The sequence below is a fragment of the Benincasa hispida genome, chromosome 2, assembly GCF_027475165.1.
Source record: "Benincasa hispida cultivar pf3 chromosome 2, pf3_genome.v1.1, whole genome shotgun sequence".
NCBI lineage: Eukaryota > Viridiplantae > Streptophyta > Magnoliopsida > Cucurbitales > Cucurbitaceae > Benincasa > Benincasa hispida.
In genome coordinates this window covers 56,241,023-56,257,561 of record NC_143479.1, presented here as the reverse complement: position 1 = coordinate 56,257,561, position 16,539 = coordinate 56,241,023, and the positions used below count along the sequence as shown (strand labels likewise).

The following is a 16,539-nucleotide window of genomic DNA, read 5'->3' as shown; positions in this document are numbered from 1 at the left end:
ATCTTTATATTATTATACTTACAATTTCATCTTAAAATATTCTTAAACTTTATATTATTTTGTAATCCATTTCTTTTAAAAAATTTTGCTCTTGCATCAACATTTTTACGAACATTTACAATAAACATCTAATGTTGTATTACTTTATAGAAATTGTGATTGAAAATTGTCAATTATATTCTAATTAAGTCACAATCAAAGTTTCATTAACTAATTATAATCATTCTTATCAATTTCTATTAATTTTCATATATTTTTTAAAATTTTTATTCATATTTACATAAAATCGGGACATCGATATTTCTATCAGGATCGTCTAACCTTGTACAAGGGAGTAAAGTTGGATGATTAAATGGTATTTAATCCAGAAAATAAGAAAAAAAAATCATATTCACCTTTTGACAGGCGATTCCTTTAGACATGGGAAATTTGTGTGGATGACCCATTTTTTGGGTAAAAAATGTCAAATGACCCATTTTTTAAAAATAATGGCAATAGACCATCTGCTGACATCATCGCTATACCAAATTACGAAAATTGCCTTTGCAAGTACCTTTCATTATAAGTCTCGCTCTCATTTGGTTGAACACTCTCGCTCTCGCTTTAAATTCCCTGGTTTGATGTGATTGCTCGTCAATGTACGAATGATTTGACAATTTTCACGACTAAAGCTTCAAATCAATAATACCTAAACATAATATAATGGTGATTTCCTTAAACTCTAAACTCCATTTCAACGGTGATTACTTCTCTAGTTTTTTTACGGTGTTCTATTGAACGGAGTTTTTTCGAACGGGGATTTCCAAGGCAAGGCTTTTTTAGAACGAAACAGGTTTTTCAGAACGGTGTTTCATTATTTTGAGTCTATTTCATTATTTTTGTTGTGTTATTTTTGGAAAGGTAGGAATTGAGCATTACGAAATTTTATATTGGGAGAGAGAGAGCGAGAGATAGAACGGGAGTGAGAAAGAGCAAGAGTAAGAGAGAGAGCGAGATTACGAGAGAGCGAGAGATTAAGAGAGAGCGAGGTTAAGAGAGAGAGCGAGAGTATACTTCAATTTCTTGTACAACTTAATGAGAAATGTTCTCTTGCTTTGTAGGATGACAGAAAAATGTCTACTTATTCGATATAGAGGTGATTGGGATGAGAATGAAAGTTCGTATATTGAAGGAGAGTTGACAGGAATCATTGCGCATGTTACATTGAAGTATGAAGAACTTAAATCTCACATTTACAAGGTTACAAATGTCAGTTCTTTGAAGTTTGATCTTATAATGAGAGTTAAATATAGCTTGAATATGAAGCCCCTCCACAATACATAAGGAATGATGATGATGTTCGCTTCCTTCTTTTCCGAGAAGAGCTTAGTAGACTTCAGTTATCTATAATGCTAAAATCGAATCAGGATGAAAATATTAGAATAGGGTTTGGAAATGTGAGTTATGATGATACGACTATAGACAGACAATACGAGGAATCATATGAATTTCGTCCGGAAGATGATGATATTCCATTGTTTGCCAACACTGTACCATCAACATTATCACTAGACAATGATCGCATTAATCTAGTAGGATTGAATTTAATGAATTATGGTGATATAAAATTGGGCGGTACTTCAGTTGTTGGTAATGAGAGATCATCTAGACTTGATTATATGGATTGTGGTCATCCAGAGCAACGCAGTGGATGTTAATGAGCAACCAACAGGATTGAATGAAATGGATCGTGATCATAGAGATGTGCGTTGTTCTACAGCAGCTTCAGTGGTTCACCATCTGTGACTTCAAGTCATAGGAGAGAGTTGATTATGTTTAGTACCTCTTCATCTGGGACAAATGTTGAAGTTGGTCAACTATTTTTGAGTAAAAAGAACTTGAAAATATGATTATCTATTTTGTCCATCAACAAAAATTTTGAATTTAGGGTCAGGAAGTCAACCAAATCTTTGTTCATTGTCAAATGTATTGGGGAGACTTATAAGTAGAGCCTTTGTGCAGTGAAAATGGAAGGGTCTGATATATTCAAGATCACAAAGTACTGCAGTTCGCACACATGTTCCATCAGAATTCTGAATCACGACCATAGACAAGCAACTGCTACGGTTGTTGGTCAGTTGATTAAAGATAAGTTTACAGGCATAGGACGTATTTATAAACCTTGTCATATCGTTGAGGATATGAGAAGAGATTATGGCGTGAACATAAGTTATGATAAAGTATGGCGTGCAAGGGAAGCCACATATGATCTCACTAGAGGTACTCCAGAATACTCATACTTCATACTTATGATAAGTTTACAGGCATAGAAAGTACAAGGGGACCATGTTGGTTGCAGTTTCTATAGACGGGAACCATCAATTATACCCACTAGCATATGCAATAGTGGACAATGAAACCGATTGATCACGGAAATGGTTTATGTCGAACTTGAAATGCAGTATCGAAGAACCTGATAATCTGGTGTTTGTGTCTGATCGAATGGTATCTATCGACAATGCTATTCTTGTATTTTTTCCACGACATTTCATGGATTGTGCACGTGGCACATAGAACAGAATCTTATTATAAACTTTAAGGATAGTATGGTTGTTGGGATATTTCGAGATGCAGTATGGGCATTTCACATGACTGGGTTCTGGAAAAAATGGGATATGGATAGGTTTGGCTTTGAACGATCCACGTCACAGTAGTGAAGTAGGGATGGTACTGTGACAGTCAATGGTTCCAGCCAAGTCCCCAACTTCGTCATTGGTGTGTATGACGGAAGTGAATCGAACACGAATATATGACCTCTGTTAATGTCCATTGCAAGGACCATCCAGTGCTCACTGATGTTCATTGTCGTATACAAGAAATCCATATTTGGCCATTTGACATTGAATTTACCAGTGACGTAGTCCTTGTACGTGTCTTCATCCTCCCATACTAGGACAACCTCCAGTCTCGTCTTATTTTTTATTCATTTAAATACCCCACTACGAGTATTAAGATGATTCTATCAAATAAAATGAGAAGTTAAGTAACGAAATATATAATAGTAAAACGACTCTGCACAACAAAATATATCAAAATTTACCGTTACTCCAATTGACAAGATGGTGAACTTGTGCATGCACATATCAGGTCAGGTAGAAAACTTTTCTTTCATAAAATAAAATAAAGTATTTATGGTATACACAAAAAACTACTATATCAGTCAAAATACAAGATATCCAATTGTAAAGAAGTCAAGACTAGGACACTTACATCACACTCAACCACGAACTCGGTTCAATCAATTCCTTGAAAATTGCTTTGATAATGACTTAAAAGAATTCTCTTGAACCTCGTTATCGGTATTCTCATCTGTGATCTAGCCCATCATTTCTGTAAAGATATTAAGTGGAACATTATGTGCTACATTGTACCCGACGATCACTCTGAATAATGACGTAGGCACACCCGAGAGAGGATACTTAACCTTTTCAAACGGAAGGTGTACCCTAGAATCTACACTTTTCTTCTTTACTTGAGCTGGAGGTGTATATTTATCAACATCTTTCCTCTTACGAGTAGTTCTTCGAACAAAAAATTACACATCAAGAAATATAAAAATATAACAAAGATTACTAATCAATAAATTACTCACCAATGTAACTCCTTCCGTGGTCGTAACAATACCAGAAGTGTCAGCCTCTGGGATGTCAGACATGTCGACCTCTGTATGTGGCATGGTGAGTAAGTCAGACATGTCAGCCTCAGTATATGGGATGTCGGCCTCTCTAGGTTGGACGTTAGTGGGTGATGTTGTGGTATTGGGCTCTAAAGGGGGGATGGGAGTAGGTGAAGTGGTGGTATTTTGAGGCTCTACAAGGGGGATGGGAATATGAGAGACAGTCATCAGTGGTATTGGGATCCTGAGATGGGATGAGCGACATCGTGGCATCGTCACCTATATGTGGGATAGGTGACCTTATCGTCTTCTCAATCACCATGGAACCCTTCAATTAGTAAACTAAAATGATGAGTTCACGAACACGTAAAGACATAAAATGATAGTAAATGTAAACCTTGCACATAGACGTAACAGTGACAGGATGGCCGACAATTGTCCTTTCATGTCGGTCATGTTTTCCTCGATCTTGGATACACAACTATCTAAACTAGATATACAACCATCCAACCTCGATAGTGAGCTGTCAATGGTCCATAGGTACGAATAAATAAAATCATTGGGATTAGCTCTCTCCTTGCGGGCAACACACTTAGAACACTCTTCATCTATAGATCGCTCTTTATGGTAATCCGTAAGATGAACATCAGGTGGGTTCAACTCATCCTCATCGCGTACATCCCCTACCACATCATGGAATATATTTGTTGGGATTGATGTCCTAGTTCTCCCGGAGTCTCGTTGTTTTGTAAAGATACACATTGTTCAATGAATAAAATAAGTATAATTATGGCATTTACTCATATCCAATAAACAAAGCTCCTTGGTTATCTTATGTGAACTTAAGTATGTATATGTGATATACAAGTGGATCATGTCTTAAGTGATAACCTAAATAGGCTTGTAGTATAAGGATTAAGGTGAGATACCTGATTCTTGTGACACTACGGATATGGCCTGTTTTGTAGAGGTTTGCAAGTGTTATAAACTACTACAGATGATATATCCTGACCATTTATGTGGAGACGTGGAGCGGGGGTGTCCTATACAAAGAGTTTGTATAATACCTGGACCACAAGATGACTAGGCTCTGTATATAACGCCTTGATACTAGAGACTTACATTTCACCTAAACGATCATAGGTGACACCACCTCAATCTTGAGTGTTTTTGGAACTTCTGCCTTTAAGGGCGGTCCTTTGATTAGTATGAGTGAGAGTGGCCAGATTTCCAACTCAACATGCCTACCTTTTTGAGAACTCATCGGATCTGGGAGCTGGGAACTCAATCCACAAGATGAAATTAACTCCTTTCCCGAAGCAGGGATAAGTAGAGAGATTTCTCCCTTAAGGGTTGATTTTGGGGCTTGAATATAGTGGCCATAACTTCTCTTTGGAAGAGAAGACTCAGTCATAGTATAACTATGACTTATGTTCATTAGAGGGATTAGTGGTACTTAAGGAGACAGATGTAACTACAGGGGCATAACGGTTATTGGACCATCTGTGAAGGGTTATCGTACTGCTCATTAGTTAAGATAGACACATAATATATCTGTGATAAGAAGAGTTCAGGTGTCAGTCTTTAGTGGAGTATCTGGCAGTTAAGGGATGGTGGATCCCGTGACTAAAGAGTTTAGTCAGTTATTCACGTACTGTTGGAACTTCGAGCTACAAGTCCATGAGGTCCTCTTGGTAGCTCAATGGATTCAGTTGAGGATCAATTCTTGGTATTGATTTGAAATGTTCAAATTGACAAGAGGTATTTTAATTATATATGATATAATCAATTTGAGGTATGAGATACATCTAGTGGAGGATTGATGTAAATGATATTAATATTAAGTACCATGGAATAGAAAAAGAACTATGGTTTATATGTTTCATGAGATGAAATATTAAAACTATAGGTTATAAATATAGTATGTTAAGTTGGTTATCATTTATGTTTATAATAATATTAATTATTGGATAATTAATTCTTTTTCTTTTAAATAACCAAAGTAGTGGGTGGTTATTGGATCATGGTAACCGTGAGTTTAAAAGGAAAAAGGTTTTACTATTTTGAAAAGAAGGTTTTTACAAAATATTTGAAAAGGTTTTGACCTTGGTGGTGGTGCCAGACTCAACTCGACACCGTCGAGGTTTTCTGGAGGCCGTCCGTGTTACTGAGGAATTCGCGAAGTGTTCATATTGTAAATATTTGTTCGGGTGGTGTGAAAATGCTTAGGAGGTCACCCAACATAGAATTGCTTCAAACTAAGCACACTTAACTTTGGAGTTCTTATGATTGAGCCACCGAAAAGGAAGGTGTACCTTGTTGGTATAGATAGTAACTTTAAATTCTTTTAAGCCTTTCTTAACCTTACTTTCATGTCCTCAGAATCCTTCTCGTTCAGATGTGATACCGGTTCATTCATGTACCCCTCTTGAACTCGGGTCATTACAGCCACTTTCAATACTATCATTATTGGCACCTAGATCGAATATAGGTCATCTATTCACTAGGGTATCCTAAAACTTCCTCTCAACGTCGGTCATGACAAGACCTTCTTTAACCTTTATCTACATTAACAACCTAGTAAAATGGTTAGTGTCAATTTAACAACCAAATAAACATATTATGCATGGAGTAAACGTATATTGTTAGACTCGAATATGTCTCTCTCGAGTACTTTGAAGAACACTAAGTGTGAGCATGACCATCGTAATATGTGAGGCAAAGCCACCTTGCTCCTTTGCTCCACAATGTTCCTAGCTATCGATTTTGCTAGGATCTCATATGTCCATACCTAAATAAAATTTAACATATATTAAGAACAATAGTAATGTTAAATCAAACAACACGATTGTTATGTTAAGTAAATTTACCTAAAACGCTTGTGGAAATCCACACAAAGAGTATTTCATGATGTCATTTTTATTTCCTTTCACCTTCGTCTTGTATAAATTTCTCTTATCATTCAATGTAGTCTTTAGAGCATCGAGTGTCCTCTCCTAAATAATGGTACCCTAGTCTAGACTGTTGTAGTACTCTATGTTCTGAACGTCCTTAAAACGTTTAAGGTCCATTGCATTTTTCTGCTTGTTCTTTCCCATCATTGCAACCTCCTTGTAATAGACTAATGTGATCTTCATAACATCCTCGTCATTTTCAAACTCCAACTCGTATTTTTCTTCTAGTAAACGGACATGTAAGATGTCCTTCGTCACTCGATTACTGAAATACTTTATTGCAAGTTCATATGAGGACGACTCATTTTGATCAACTCGTGTAGGGGATTGCCACAAACTAGTTATCAACAAAAAATCATCATTTGAAAAAGTGATGAACTTTTTACCAACAGAGAATGAGATTGAGTCAGCTCTCGTGCTCTTCACTTCTCTCAATAACATATGATGAATAATTGGGTTGTTGAACACTATGGCAACGTATACAAATCGCCCAAAAACTGTTTTCTTGAACATCTCTAACTGCCTTGGGGTAAGCTTCTCCTTCACAATCTTGTTCGTATTAACAATATGGGCCAAGCTCGTTACTTGACCGGAAAATCGGTCGACTACAAATATTATGAAATGTGTTAACATCTTAAATCACTCTTGCATGAAATAAAGATTCAATCAGTAAACTCCTTCAGAAAAAAATTGTAAAAAAACATTTTGTTTAAGTCTCGCTAGTCTCGTTAGTATTGCTCTAGTTGGTATTACTCTCTCTGGTATCACTTTCGTCGGTATCGCTCACGCTGGTATCGCTCTCTGTGATGTCGCTCTCTCTAGTAGCTCTCACTTATCTCGCTCACATTCTCTCTTTTTACTCGTCTTCAACCACAAAACACATCGAAAACAAAAAAAAGTTCATAGTATTTCTAAACCCCAGAACGACCATCCTTTTCGGTGTTACTTTCTCTAGTATCGCTCGCACCAAATTCACTCTCACTTATCTCGCTCACATTCTCTCTTTTTATTCGTCTTTAACTACTGAACACATCAAAAACAAAAAAAAATAAACAAAAAAAACCATAGGTTCACAGTATTTCTAAACCCAAAATGATCCACAAAGCCCTATTACCGATCAATTTAAGACATTTTCAGGCACAAATTGAAATTACTGACCGATTAGATTCGATTTTTCGACGACATGAGAATCTTTTACAAGCCCAAATGATGGATTTTAAAATGTAGTAAAACTGTCTGGAGCTTATGAGTGATACGAAGCCGTTATGCTTGGAAAATTTGAAGAGTTTTTAGTTTTGATTGGTTTTTAGTAAAAGGGTAATAAAACAAAGAGATGAAGACAATTTACGTAATTTGGTACGGCGATGATGTCAGTCAATTGATGTTATTTTTTAAAAATGGATATTTGACATTTTGGGCCGACTCATCCGTACAAATTTGCCTTCACATATAGGTGGTGATGGGAGAGATTCTCAACGATTGAGCGTTCTTTTCCACCGACTTCCTCTGAGTTAGAGCATCGCCGTTCTCCTTCTCCGCCGGCGACATAGAGCCTCTTCGTTCTCTGCTTCTCCAGTTTCTCCATCGACTTCTCTCTTCTTTACCTGCACTCCCCTATTAAAACAATCGGTAAATTCCATGCTTATACTCGTATCAATCTCATCTACTGTTCTTATATATGCAATTGCAGTGCAACATCACATCTCTCCTTCCGACCCTGATTAGCTTTCGGACTTAATTTTTCTTTTTCCTTGAAATCTTTCTGAATCATTTACTTAAAGAACTTGTGTTTCTTTCTCACGGATTTATGCCGCTTAATGCTGTTGGTTCTGGTTTGATTTCTGTCATCCAAGGATGTTTAGTCTTTCTTTACATTTAACGAAATTCATTCGATTACTTTTGTACCTGTGAATCTTCGGAGCATCCTATCATACAAAATTGTAAAACCCCCCAAACAAATTGAAACTAGATTATTCGAAGTAGTTGATTGCAACGCCCTTTTAGTTAGAATTTGTTTGGTTAATTCGATTTAGGGAGTTGTAATAGTTGAATTTGACGTTGCTTTGTGTTAATCCAGATGGGTTCAGACGAGGAGGTTGTGGAAATTAGTAGCTTGGAAAGGGGTCTATTGTCAGAATGCAGTTCTGATTTGGAACCTGAAAGTGATGATGAGCCTGTATTGTTTACAGCATCCTTCCAAGAGATGGAAGACAAATTTGTAAAGTATCATACAGCACAGTGGGTCCTTTACTCTTTGCTTTTGATCTTAGCGTGGGGGATTGGGTTGTTGATGCTGCTTTATCTACCAGTAAGAAGATACATTCTGCGGAAAGATATTCAGTCGAAGAAGCTTTATCTTACACCAAATTCCATAATCTACAAGGCAATTTGTGGACTTCAATCTAATTTAATTTTCAAACTTTGGTGCTTCTGTTCAATGATTGAAACTTCTCTCATATTAACTGAATGTCTAAGGATTATCGGGATTTATAGTTGAATCTTGTTGCACGCTGTTCTATAAATGGCCCTATGGTGGGACTATACCTTTTCCATTTTCTACTCTGTTCACCTTCATTCTGTTTTAGTCTCCTAGACTATAAATATGCTTCCATCATTCATTCTTATCTTTGATCACTAAAAGACGATTCTATTGATTACAAATAAAACCATTTACTTGTCTACGGTCTACCTTAAGGAGTTCTTATTTTCATCACAGGTTACAAGACCTGTACCTTTTCCATGTTTTGGAGTATTGAAGAAAGAGAAGCATGTTTTGTTGCCTTCAGTGGCAGACATTATAATTGAACAAGGTAAAGTGTTTCTTTATAGTGGTTTTCAAATTTAAGTTCCATCTTAACCTTCTATTTCATAATGGACCACAACAATTATTTGTAATAAGATTGAGAAGAAATAGTTTATGCATTTAATTCTTATAGTCAACATCAAAATGATATTGGATTACTAAATAAAGTTTTCTGGGGATGCTAGCAATTAGTCAACAAGAAAATTTGACTGTTGGGAGTTTGGAAAAGAACATAAAGAGTGTGATGAAATGGATGGAGGGAATGTGGTGCAATTGGAATTCATTGGGAACATTGCACCAAGATAAGATGACGAGGCAAAGCGACAGTGGAAGCGGAATGCGTGAGGCTTCTAAAGTAGAAGTTGGATGAAAACCAATAAGATCATGCCAAATTTCAACAAAGAAGAGCTTCATGATTGGTTGTTTAGATTTGGAAGAGTTTCAATGTGATCAAATCCCTGAAGGGACAACAGTGATGATCACGACCAATGGCAATATGCTAGGAAGGGAAGCATCTTCTTAGTTTGGCTGGAATGTAAGTGATGTTTTCAAAGCTTGGTGGAGTTGCACTGTTAGCTCTTTGGACGGTTCGTGCTGTAGGAGGGATCGAGGGAGCACTATGTGATACATTCTTTTTTTCTCATATTGGGATCTGATAGAAAAGGAATGCTAATGTTAATTCACTATGCTTGCAGTGTTGATGGAAGTAATGCCCAAATAGGTGTTGAAGAGTTGTTTTTTCTTGCCCCTTAGCATTAACAATCAGTGGCTTACATGATCTCTTTAAGGTTTTCCCTGGATTCTATGGCCCCTTTCATATTGGCTAGAAGATTGGACAGGTTGCATACAAGTTGGACTTACCCAGAGAGAGCTAGGTCTGCTAGTTTTTCATGTATCTCGATTGAAGAGTGCAGTGGAGAAAGACCTGTCTTGTCTGGCTAACCAAAACCAAGAGTTGTCTAGAGTACCCAATGCTAAAAGGAGGTTCGAATCAGCCTATTCCATTGCCTCATCATCCTGTATATGCCTTCTGAGTTTGAGGTCACAAAAACAAAGATAAGCATTGAAAACCTCCGTAACAGTGGCAAGTTTGTTATGTGATAGAGCAAAAAAGGAGAGGAAAGCATGTAGCAGGAGAACCGTTTTCCAACCAATGGTGGAACCAAAAAGAGGTGGAGACTCCATCCTTAACCTGAAATTACAATTTGCTGGTCATGAGACGTTGTTGCTTGATAATAAATTTCCAAGGTCCCTTATCAGTAGATGGAGAAGACCAAGCAATGGAGAGAGAGGGACCATATTTGGTCAAGTTCCCTCCCAAGGGCACCCTTTTCATCGTTGAATTGGCAAATCCATTTTGCCAATAGGGATTGGTTAATCCTTCAGGGAGTGAAGGCCAAGGCCTCCTTGATCAATGGGGAGAAGAATTTTGTTCCACTCAACAAGGTGTTGATCCAATGCATTTGCTTCACCTTTCAACAAAAGGTTTCAGAATGATCTCTCAATCCCTTAAATCATTTTGTTTGGCATAGTGAAGAGAGAGATAGTGGAGGTAGGTGAGGGAATCTAGTCACATGGCAATGCAAAAAACAAATGTAGTAGTGTTGAACCAGAGTTTAGAGATTTAAGCCTGTTATATTTTACGAATTCCACCATAGGTAATGATTAAAATTTTTATCATATGCTTTTTCTTTCATCATTTTTTTTTTTTTTTTTTTTTGATAATGTCGTTTAATCAACATGTCTCTGTTGTATCTGTGTTATAAATTTCTAAGTACAGTTATACTCCATGTCCATATCTTGCCTTATAGTGGATGTATACAAGTCTACTATTTTTGTTCTCCTGAAGTCTTATCTCCCAATCATTATAACGTTAACATGCATAGAAAAATGGCAAAATTCTTTGTTGTTTTGGAAAATACACTTTCCTCTATGTAATTGAGTTTCTAGTGATGTATTTTTTTGTTTACCACGACATATGTTTTTCTGGCTTTTAAGATCTCTTCTCATGTTTACAGGATATTTAGAGTCTCTCTATGGAGTTTACTCTATTAGGATAGAGAATGCTGGCGTGAGAAGACCACCTGGTGATGACGTTCATATTCAAGGAATTACAGATCCAATTGCGTTTAAAAAGGTACTTTGTGTATTAATGAACAGGTTTCCAGTATTGTTAGAGAAGGTCACTCTCATTCTGCGTTTCTCAGGCTGTTCTAATGCGTCTTTCTGGTATGAGAAATGATGGCAACTGCCCTCAAATTTCTACAATTGATGAAGTTTTAAATACGAAGGTAGGTCATTTTCCTCTGTATACGTACATAATGCTACATGCAAAGTCAACAGGTGTACTTGTTCTTGATTGTTTTTAAGAACTGTGCTGGATGCTTCTTGTGTGAAATGATGAATATTGACTATACATATATTCTTTTTAAATCACAGGCATCCCCATCAACATCTCTAAAGTATGACCCGTATTTATATTTGGGTGAACAAGTACTTCAGAAAGTAGAGGAGGTTGGAAGTTCTGTGAAGGTATCAACTAATTATAGGCATCTGTTTGTCTATAAAAACACCAATGTTTTTTTTCCTTTGTAATGCTGAACATGTAATTTTGTCTGATACAGAGAATTCAAGCTTTGATCGAAGAGCAACGGTCTGAAGTATCTAACACTTTAGATTGAAGTAAGTTGGTTAAAAAATGCATTTCTTTAGGCTGCTGATATATGCCCTCTTGAATGCTAATGAAAACGAAAATTTTGTCAAAAACAAAAGAAAACACATTGCTTTAGGCTGCTGAATGCTGATGTAGGACCATATCTCATAATTCATATGTCTGTTTGATTGGGATTGTGGCGAAGTTAATACGAATAAGATTGTTAAATTGGTTAATGCAAGACCACTAATTTTTTGTTCGATTATCTGGATCTCTTAATGTAGTAGTTGTTCTTTCAACATTTTATTTTTTTAGTTTTGCGTGTATTATTGTACGAATGAGCATATCACTGACTCTGGACCTGTCAATAAGGAAGGAGTAAATGTCTATATGATGAATGGTTAGAGGATCCATATCTTGGATGGAAGATAATCGACCATCATGACTGTAGGTGTGTATGTGACATGTAAATGATATTTTGATGCTACACTGTCACTGGCAGAGGCAAAATTAATGTAAACGATATAAGCTGGAGAATTGTTGTTACTTGGTAGCTTGTTTGGGAATATTTGGCAAAACTGTCTTCAGTACTAATATGGAGCACTGTTTTCTGGCTCAAGTTTTGGTCATGGGTTGTCTTGGAATACAATTTTCATTCTAATTCTTATTTTAAAAACAAACTTAAATTACTAGTTTAGCTTTTGAACTTGTGTCTAAAAGGTCCTTGAACTTTCAATTTGTGTTCAAAAAAGTCCATGAACTTTAAAAGTGTTTAATGGTCCTTGAACTTTCAATTTTGTATTTAATAGGTCCTCGAGATATTCAAAATTTCTTAAAATTAATTCATAGATTAAAATATAAAATTAAATGTTATGTCTAATAGGGCTCTAGTCTTTCAATTTAGTGTTTGGTAAGTTTGTGAATTTTAAAGATCGTCAAATGGGTCCAAGACTTATTTGACACAAAATTGAATTTTCAAAGCCTATTTAGATACTTTTTAAAGTTTAGGGGTCAAATATTTGTAAACTTGAAAGTTTAGGAACTAATTAGATGTTTTTTAAAGTTAAATAACTGAATGGATACAAACTTGAAGTTAAGTTCATGGACTAAACTTGCAATTTAACCTAAAAATAACTTTATGGTTGGCTTTCCCAGCCTTTGAGATAAGTTTATTCCTGCAGGTCTTGAAATTCTCTCTCATCGACAAAGTTTATCTTTGCTTGAGCAAACATCATGTATTGAGTCTCAGCATTTGAAATGCTTACGTGCATCTTCAGCTTTTATTGACTGACTAATTTGTCTGAGATGGCTCAAACAGCTTTTATTTCGATCAACTAGTTTGTTTTGTTTTTCTGTTTAGGTGTTTCTCTTTTAGATGCTGCGATTGTGATCAGCTCCAAAATGGTACAAGGCCAGTCCCAATTTTGTGAGGATTGAAGCCAATTAAGCTGAAGAAAATGTACTCCTAATCAGCAAGATTTGTTCTAAACTTTACTCTACGGCCGATGACTCGATAATTATCAATTACCATTGGTATACTGATTGAGGCTGTAGTTTTGCAAGAAAGGTTCTAGTTTACTTCTCCTTGTATAGATGTATTTTTACTCTTGAAAACCACCCCAAGTATATATGATATATACATGGTTTTGGTTTTTTCTCTTCTTTTAAATTTGTTAAATTATTTGGAAGTTGTTTATTCATGTAAATTACCATCGGACCTTTTCTTTTCTCTTCCACTATGTAGAAGGGATTGGAAAATCAACCCCCCCCTGTCCAAAACCTGTACTGCAACATAGTCATCTCTATGTGAAAGGAGCATTCCCCCCATGAAGAAAGAAGGAAAGTTTTTTATTCTTTATTTTTGGTATTATTGGCAGTATAGAGGATCTGATATGTAGTGTTTGGTCACTTCTTGAACATTTTATACAAACAGGACTATTCCAGTTTTAATCATACAACTCTGTCAGAAATAGAACCACCGTGCCGCTTGGTTTTGGGCTCCTTTTCGCTTGCATTTGTTCATATTTCCAAAATGGTATATATTATTGGTAGATTTACTTAGATGGGCCAAGACCGAGAGTCTAGAGAGATGGGAGGTCCAAGAATAGAGACAAAGGCTTGATATGGTAAACCAAGGCCAATGGGACCACAACATCCGACCAATAGCCACCTATTGTCTTAGGAGATCAATCCGAATGGATTGGTCGGGTTTCATCAGGGAGTTCAAAGGATCAATAAGTCACATGAGGGAGTTTAGAGAACCCATGGAAAACCTCAATAGGACTTATGAGGGAGTTAAGAGAACCCATGGGAGAAGGTAAGAGAACCTACTAGTCTCGTGGAGGACCTATGCACTCACCTAAATGTACCATGGAAAACCTAGTGAGGACCCAACATTACCATGGAGATCCTAAAAGTACCATGGAGGAGCTATGGAGAATCTCTATCTCATGAATGTTCTAGTAGTATCATAGAAAACCTTTGGACAGTACCTTGGATTACTCATGGCCTAGCAGTATCATGAAGGTCCTAGTAGTACCATAGAGAACTCATGGAGGATCTCTGTAGAGTACCTAAAAAATATCGTGGAGGTATTAGTACTATGGAGGACCTCTACAGAGGACCTAATAGTATCGTGGCGGACCTTTGTAGATTGCGAGACCCATGTAGGACCTAGCAGTTCCAAGGAAGACCACTGCATTGGACTTCTATGTTATGCTGAGTTGTAGTGGTCCAAATTCCTAACGAACAATTCGTGGAGGAGTTAGGAGGAGCCAACGGTTAAGGCGTCGACTGTAGCTTCGGACAATGGTGTTGTAACCACCCGTAGAGTAAAGGCTTAGCGGTTAAATGGATATGCTTATCCAATACTAAATACAAAAAATTAAGCATAAAATTTTGTTGAAGGACATTGTTTATTGATGGGGTTTGCATTAATAAACTTATCCAATATTTATATACCAGAAGTGTGCAAAAATGTTCAAAAAATATTATAAACATAAATTTTAAAAAAGATGAGCATTATTTCTCACACACAAATATGAAAGTATAGGAGCTCACATTTCATGCTAAACTTTATTTTAAAAAGAGGGACAAGATAACCTCCTTAATCCAGTATATAGAAACCTAGGAGAAAGCTCTTGCAAACCCTAAACAATATATCTTTCATGACGGAATGGAAATATTCTAGAAGAGAAAAAGAGATAACCGCCTAAAATACTAAGCAATCACGCCATGACGCCAACTAGCTCCAATAACATGGACTTGGGATTTTACAAAACTGAAATAGTAAAGAATAAAACTGAAATAATAAAAGAATGGCCAACAAGAGAAATAGCCATGTCTAAATAGTAACGATGCATGATACTTACTAACTTTTGAATTCTTAAGTACATACTCGTCGCTCAATAGAATATGTCAAGTGCTCTCTCCTCGATCTTTACTAGTTAGATACTCGCTTCTTGATGTTTGTTTGTGCCACATTCTTTCTACTTGGTAATTAATGCTCTTGTACAAACATATCAATTTAATGAAAAGTGAAGCAATTTTTCTCTAAATAAAGAACAAATACAATAGACTATCTGGAAATTACTCTCAAAACATAAACTCACTCACATTCTCTCTAAAGAATGGATTTTAGCGCACCTGTAATATTTTGAAAAAAATCAATAGTTGGAAGGGTATTTGGATCATTGTAGACTAACAATTGCATACCTCACGTATGTAAATGCACACCTGCAAGTTTTTTTTTTGGAACCTTGTGTGAGACATATGAACGAGTGCGTGTGAGGGTGTGAGTGTGCATTGTGATCACTAGGCGAGTGAGTAATTGTTAGTGGCACATCTGAGAGAGGAAAGAAAAAGTTAGGACTTAGTAAGCATCGAGCAATTATCAACTAACATTGAGTAGCATAGAGAAGTTCGGTTAACAAGGAGCGAGGTTTTTACAAAAACTATATTTTTCTAATTGCTCTTTTTCTGTATGATTTTTTGTAAGGATGCATAAGAAATATCTATTCATGCAATATGGTGCAAATGGGATGACACGAAACAATGGTTTAATGGAGGTCATTTGAAGAGTGTACTAGTTTCGAGCACATTGACATGCAGAATTGATAAATCCGGTATATAAACTTACGAAAGTTAGTTTGTTAAAGAAAAAACAACAAAGAAGCTTGCAGGTGTACATTTATTTACTTGAGGTGTGCAATTGAAAGTCTACAATGATCCAAATGTCTTTCTAATTGTTGATTTTCTCCAAATACCGTATGAGATCATTAATTACCTAGCAAAAAGAATGTGATGAAAACAAGCATCAAGGAGTATCTGATTGGTAAGCATCGGGGAGCGACAAGTATGTACTTATGAATTCAAAAAGTCAGTAAGTATCGTGCATCGAGTGACCTTTTCAATTTACATATATGCGGGTGAATTCTCAGAGACGAATCGGTAAATTCACATGGTGATGATGCAA

The 16,539-nt window shown here is 36.3% G+C and overlaps 2 protein-coding genes across 3 annotated transcripts; one reads left to right on the top strand and one right to left on the bottom strand.

Moving 5' to 3' along the window:
• Nucleotides 1-6,666: 6,666 nt before the first annotated feature.
• Nucleotides 6,667-8,194, bottom strand: LOC120072125 (uncharacterized). Its single transcript, XM_039024537.2, has 2 exons — nucleotides 8,107-8,194; nucleotides 6,667-7,214 (listed from the first exon to the last, which is right to left on the bottom strand). The coding sequence occupies exons 1-2, from the start codon at nucleotides 8,192-8,194 to the stop codon at nucleotides 6,667-6,669; spliced, it is 636 nt and encodes a 211-aa protein (XP_038880465.2).
• Nucleotides 8,030-13,718, top strand: LOC120071681 (uncharacterized). Of its 2 annotated transcripts, none has more exons than XM_039024057.2 (8): nucleotides 8,030-8,238; nucleotides 8,687-8,992; nucleotides 9,326-9,419; nucleotides 11,431-11,549; nucleotides 11,620-11,703; nucleotides 11,852-11,944; nucleotides 12,037-12,094; nucleotides 13,426-13,718. In XM_039024057.2, the coding sequence occupies exons 2-7, from the start codon at nucleotides 8,687-8,689 to the stop codon at nucleotides 12,091-12,093; spliced, it is 753 nt and encodes a 250-aa protein (XP_038879985.1). In that variant the 5' UTR covers nucleotides 8,030-8,238; the 3' UTR covers nucleotide 12,094; nucleotides 13,426-13,718. The 2 variants fall into 2 exon arrangements, with proteins under 2 accessions (XP_038879985.1, XP_090167466.1); XM_090311340.1 differs by lacking the exon at nucleotides 13,426-13,718 and adding an exon at nucleotides 12,438-12,511 and having other exon boundaries at nucleotides 8,084-8,238.
• The last annotated feature ends 2,821 nt before the right edge of the window (nucleotides 13,719-16,539 follow it).